General features: G+C 47.9%; 1 protein-coding gene across 1 annotated transcript; it reads left to right on the top strand.

Annotated features, from left to right (window-relative positions):
* Positions 1-190: 190 nt before the first annotated feature.
* Positions 191-4707, top strand: POLR2H (RNA polymerase II, I and III subunit H). Its single transcript, XM_010959169.3, has 5 exons — positions 191-1466; positions 2388-2471; positions 2555-2648; positions 3336-3419; positions 4357-4707. The coding sequence occupies exons 1-5, from the start codon at positions 1394-1396 to the stop codon at positions 4472-4474; spliced, it is 453 nt and encodes a 150-aa protein (XP_010957471.1). The 5' UTR covers positions 191-1393; the 3' UTR covers positions 4475-4707.
* The last annotated feature ends 957 nt before the right edge of the window (positions 4708-5664 follow it).

Genomic DNA, 5664 nt, shown 5'->3' with positions numbered 1-5664 from the left:
CCTTCCTTTCTCCTTCCCTTCTTTGCGGCTCCCCCAGGGAGCAATCTGGCCGGCAGAGTGTGCGGGGGCGGGGTGGTGGGTGGAGGTGGGGAGGGAACGGCAAGGGGTGAGGCCAGAGGGAAGGGAGGTCTAGGTGCCAAGGAGGCCGCTCCTGGGAGGCGGGCGTGGTGGAACAGAGGTCGTTTCTCCCTGACAAGGCCCAAGGAGAAACCCGAGTAGCTGCTGACATCTAGCCGCCATCGGGGAACAGTCTGCTGGGGCTCTGTGTTCTCCATCAGGGTCGGGAGAACGATAGAGCAGAGGGTGGGGTAAGCGCAAGGTGGATGGACAGTGTCAGAGATAGTGTCAGGGGAGAGGCCGGTGCCCAGGAAACAGGCAGTGTGGGAAGGAGGCAGTTCCAGGGTGAATGGGCACGTGGGAGGCAGAGGGGGTTCCCAGGAGGAGGAAGTAGTGACCAGGAAGGGGGCAATGTGAGAACCAGCACCCTAGAGGAAGGGGAAATGTAAAGGAAGAGGTAGTATCCGTAGGAGAGGACAGTGCCAGGATGAAGGGGCTCATAGGAGATCAGTGTCCAGAGAGGGCTCTGGTAGGGGTAAAGGCAGAACCTTGCTGAAGAGGCAGTGCTTGAGGAGGGCAGTGTGAAGGGGTTAATGCCATGCTGAAGGGGCGGTGCGAGGGAGGAGAGCAAGGGTGAGGAGGGTGCAATACCAGGGGAGGGGACAGTGCAGGCTTTCCTTTTTCTCATGGTAATATCATGGCAAATTCCCAAACTGGATGGACCCAGCTCGGGTAACACCCAGCTGGGCCGAGCCGGCCCTGGCCGGCCTGGGGGGGCCTCGGTGCCAGCTGGAGGGGCTGGGTACTGCGCCCTGCCGGGAGCAGGGTTCTGCTCCGCTCGCCCTTCGCGCGGACTGTGGCCTCGGCAGGCTCGCTGACCGGCAGGGTAGGGCCAGGGCTGGGCTTCTCTGGGCCAGAGATCAAGGTCCCTGGCTGGGATAGGCCCCCAAGCATTCCAGTCTTCCTGACCCGGCTTCTGAAGAGGGCGCAGTAGAGCCTCCGGAGAGAACGTGCCACCACGCCACCTCGGCCGGGGGTGGGACCTATGGTGTCCCCGCCCTGGGGCGGAGTTATCTGGACCTAAGACCCGCCCTTAAAGCTGACGCCTCAAGGAAACAATAGTTCGGGGCGGAAGTTAAGAAGCCCCGATAGCCAGGCGGCGGAAGTGGCCGTGTGACTGCTTGTCCGTGCGCATGCGTCATTCTAATTCTTTGCTGCCGCTCTTCAAGCGCTGCTTTTCGTCTTTCCCCTCTTTTTCTCCACGCGACGGGGGTGCGCGTACCCCTAGCCGTGGTCGCGCGCTCAGCGCCTTTTCTACTCTCGTGGACTCCTCACCATGGCGGGCATCCTGTTTGAGGATATTTTTGATGTGAAAGACATTGATCCAGAGGGCAAGAAGTTTGACCGAGGTAAGTAAGATATGTAGGGGCAGTTTGGGGGAAGGGGCTAATCTTGGGGCCACGCCCCTGGGCCCCTGGTCCACCCATCTCACGTGGTCTGCCCCTACAGGTCCTGATGTAGGGACCTTCCTCAGGAAACTTTATAGATGTGGAAACGGAGATTCTGAGCTCTCCCTGGCTTCACACATGCTGTGCCCGGTGCCTGGGCGGCCTTTTCTCGAGGCACTAGTGAACTTCTGGGCATCTTTCTCTTCGCTACCCACTCTGTGCTAGGCGCTGTACTGTGCACTTTACACACACTTTGTCGTAATTTACTTAAGAGTCTCCATGAGGTAGGTGGTGTCTCACCCATTTTGCTCTGAGAGACTCAGCAATCCACTCAAGACTGTACAGCGAATAATTCGCCCTCAGAATCTGGTTCTTTGTGAAATCCTCTTAGAGTTAGAGTTGACTGCTTGATACACACCTCTTTTTTTTATAACATTGATCAATAATTGTTTGTCCTTGGTGTCTCTTCCTTTGTTTGGAGACAGATGTTTTTTAGGATGAAAACCAGTTCTTACACACCTTGATAATCCCCTTAGTACAGTGCCTGGCACTGAAAGATGAAACCTTTGGATGAATGAATAACTTGACCCCAGATCAGGTTATTTCTTAATTACCTCAGCAGGCCTAGAACCTAGATAGTATTTGGTGCCAGAGAATCTTTGAATCTTTTCTGGGGATTCTATCTACTTGCTGTAGTTTTTCTCTCCTTGTATATTTGATTCTGATTAGGCCTGCACTTCTGTGAGAGCAGAGGAGAAGCCAGTGGATGCAGATTGGGTTAGATTTGAGTATTCTGTTGCATACAGTCCCTCAAAGTGAGTTTGCAGGGTCTGCCCTGGGCCATGCAATTACCTCTGTCACTCTTTCCCTGTTTCCCTCCAGTGTCTCGACTGCACTGTGAGAGCGAATCTTTCAAGATGGACCTCATCTTAGATGTAAACATTCAGATTTACCCTGTAGACCTGGGTAAGTATTGAACACAGACAATAGTGAGAGGCTTTTTACTGTTTCAGCTGTTCTTTACTCTCTGATATTGCCGTGATTTTCAGGTGACAAGTTCCGGTTGGTCATAGCCAGTACCTTGTATGAAGATGGTACTCTGGATGATGGTGAATATAACCCCACAGATGATAGGCCTTCCAGGTGAGGGAGTGGAGAAGGGAGTACTTGAAGTTTGCCTGAGGACTAAGTAGATAAGTGGTATAGAAAGACCCTTACTTAATTTGTAGAATAAATGATTATTAGTAGAATCTATGTAACCTTAAGGAAATTGCTGCACCTAAGAATCCAGATATCCAGGTGTTTATCCAGAGCAGTGATTACATGTATGTAAGTTGTAGCTTTTTATTTATTTATTTTTTGAAAACTTTTTTAAGGGGAGGGTGTGGTAACAAGGTTTATTTGTTTTTTTAATGGAGTACTAGGGATTGAGCCCAGGACCTCGTGCATACGAAGCACACGCTCTACCACTGAGTTATACCCTCCCCCCTGAGTTGTAGCTTTTTGATAGTTAAGGAAATGACTACTGAATGACCTATGTTTGTTGTTTGGGAGGGAGTTTGGTGTGATGGGAAGGCTTTGGAGCCCCACTCAGTTCATATCTCAGCTGTACCACTTACTTGTTGAATAACTTTAACCTTTTTGCATTAGTTTCCTCATCAGTAGAATACAGATGGTCATACCTAGCTCACAGGGTTGCTGTGAGGAGTGAATGACATCATTTGGAAAGTGCCTGTTGTTATGATGTTGGCACTTACCTACCAGTTACCATTTTAAAGGTCCTCTTTTTGTTAACTGCTTTTGAGAATAACTGCCACTATTGTTTCACAGGGCTGACCAATTTGAGTACGTAATGTATGGGAAAGTGTATAGGATTGAGGGAGATGAAACTTCTACCGAAGCAGCAACACGCCTGTAAGTTCCATGGTCTTGTGAGAACCCTTTCCCCCTTCTCTTTTGTGAGAATTTGGACTGAGCTCTAAAACTATGTGCCTTGCTTAGGCTTCCTGTATTGGGTCTTTCTCTCCCCAAGCATCTCAGACCTAGGCAGGACCCAAAAAGAAACTCTTTTGGGAACAGTTTCCAGTCTGAAGTGTAGGCTCCTCACTTTGTCCTCTGTCAGAACTGAAACGTCTTGCTGTGTGAAATGCAAAGGAAAGTTACTTCTCCAAGAACTAAATGCAGCGTAAGTGATTAAACTGCTAGGCTTTTTTGTTTTTGTGTGTGTTTGTGTGTGTGTGTGTGTGTGTGTTTTGCTACTCTGCAGTCCAATCCCCAGTTCTTTGGTTTCCCTGCTCAACTATTTTTTTCTTTTCTTTAAAATCTTATTAAAACAATATGTGCCCTTTGTAAGAAATTTGAAAAGCAGAGAAGTAACTTGAAGAAGGAAAAAAGTCACCTATAATTCTATACCCAGAGGGAATCTTTTACATAAACATTCTTGAATGTTCTAGGGTTTTTTTCCTATGTACTTTTTTTCTGTTAGATCATGTTGTTTATTACAATGTTTTGTTCTGTTCTTTTTGCTTAATGTTATGTAAAACGTGTTTCCTCAAGTCAATTTAAAGCTTTTCCTAAACATTTTGATAGCTGTGTAACATTCCAGGAAATGGACATATTGTAATTGATTTGACCATTTCCCTTATTCTGGGCATGGAGTATTTTCCACCTTTGCTGATATAAAGAACACTGCCTTGCACATGTCTGTGCATTCATCTTTGTCTGAATTTTGCTTCTTGATGACAAAACTTTATGAGGGTGCCTCTTTTTCTTAGGCTAAGGTGGAGAACTGTTGAGTAGAGTAGCAATTGCTCTGGACCTCAGACTCATGGGACTGGGTGTTCTGTTTCAGCTCTGCCTACGTGTCCTATGGGGGCCTGCTCATGAGGCTGCAGGGTGATGCCAACAACCTGCATGGATTTGAAGTGGATTCCAGAGTTTATCTGCTGATGAAGAAACTGGCATTTTGAACCACCCAGAAGCCAACCTTGCTGCTCAGTCACTCAGGTCATGGATATTCGTTCAAGCCCAAGGAGCAGTCGCTCTTGTTTACCTGTTTTCTGTCCACTGTGGCTGCATCTTTAGGAGGTCTGGACTCAACGGGAAACCGACTTGCTTGTGAAAGACTCAATGGGAGAGCTTAAAAGGAATCAGAAGTTGTTTCATGTGGATGCTTTTTAAAATTAAACTTTACTTTCTCAGACTCTTTCCCCTTCCTTTTTAAAAAAATTTTTTCCATTTACTTTAAAATCATTTTTTCCAGTTTGTGTACGGTACATCATGTTTCTGGCCCACCGCCAGATGTTCACATGTCAGGTAGGATCTATCAACCTCTTGTATCTGGGTTGAGGGTTGTCTCAGCCTGCTGGCTGACTACCTCCAGCATCTGTCCTCCAATGTGATTTTCTATCTGGGAGACAGTATTGTACTTTTGTCTCCTGAGGGCACCCCAGGCCGGAAGATACCACCCATTTGGCATAGAATTTTGAATAGGCAAGGAGCCCTGCTGTGTCCTTCCAACCCTTTCCATTGCTTAGGAAGTCAGAGCACGTTGACTTGAATGAGTCACTTGCATAGCCTGGAAATGTTCATCATTCTTATGGAAGCTTTGGGTTGAGGCTTTTAGACTCAGGCATGGGACACGACTCTGAAGAGGAGAGGAAGAGCAATTTGGTGGTTATGGAAGCAGGTGGAGGAGCTAGCTCTCTGCTCTACATTCTGGTGCTGACCTGGAGGGAGGGTAAGTGGTGGTGGTTTTTACCAGTGACACTGAATGGGGAGCTGCCGGGCAGACCACTGAAGTGGACAGGGCAGCAATACCAATGAGGTTGGCAGTCCAGTGCCAGTGCCCAGGACAATACAACAGCCTGACTGCAGTCACTAATTTAAAAGTAGGGGGAGAACAAAGTTGAGGAAATGGTGGTGCTTACAAGGGAAGCCCAGGGTAACAATCTAGAAAGATTGTGAGTGTGTATTAAGCAGTTGTCTTTTTTGCTCTCCTGGTTTTGCCATGGAGCTGGTCCTCCTGCTGGGATGCCTGGGGTATTTCCTTCCCTATCATTTTCAGGTCTTTACATCAGGTGTTAGAAATAGTATTTAGGGAAATGGGTTGAAAATGAATGGCCTCTGCAGGGGGGAGGAAAAGGTGTTTCTTTTGCTT

Source organism: Camelus bactrianus, chromosome 1, assembly GCF_048773025.1.
Source record: "Camelus bactrianus isolate YW-2024 breed Bactrian camel chromosome 1, ASM4877302v1, whole genome shotgun sequence".
Classification (NCBI taxonomy): Eukaryota; Metazoa; Chordata; class Mammalia; order Artiodactyla; family Camelidae; genus Camelus; species Camelus bactrianus.
This window is presented reverse-complemented; position numbering and strand designations above follow the sequence as displayed.

What these genes read in the sequence shown, in the direction of transcription:
- POLR2H (XM_010959169.3), top strand. Translation starts at nt 1,394, where the DNA reads ATGGCGGGCATCCTGTTTGAGGATATTTTTGATGTGAAAGACATTGAT. An exon ending in ACAGATGATAGGCCTTCCAG is followed by an intron (nt 2,649 to 3,335) that starts GTGAGGGAGTGG and finishes ATTGTTTCACAG; the next exon opens with GGCTGACCAATTTGAGTACG. An exon ending in ACCGAAGCAGCAACACGCCT is followed by an intron (nt 3,420 to 4,356) that starts GTAAGTTCCATG and finishes GTTCTGTTTCAG; the next exon opens with CTCTGCCTACGTGTCCTATG.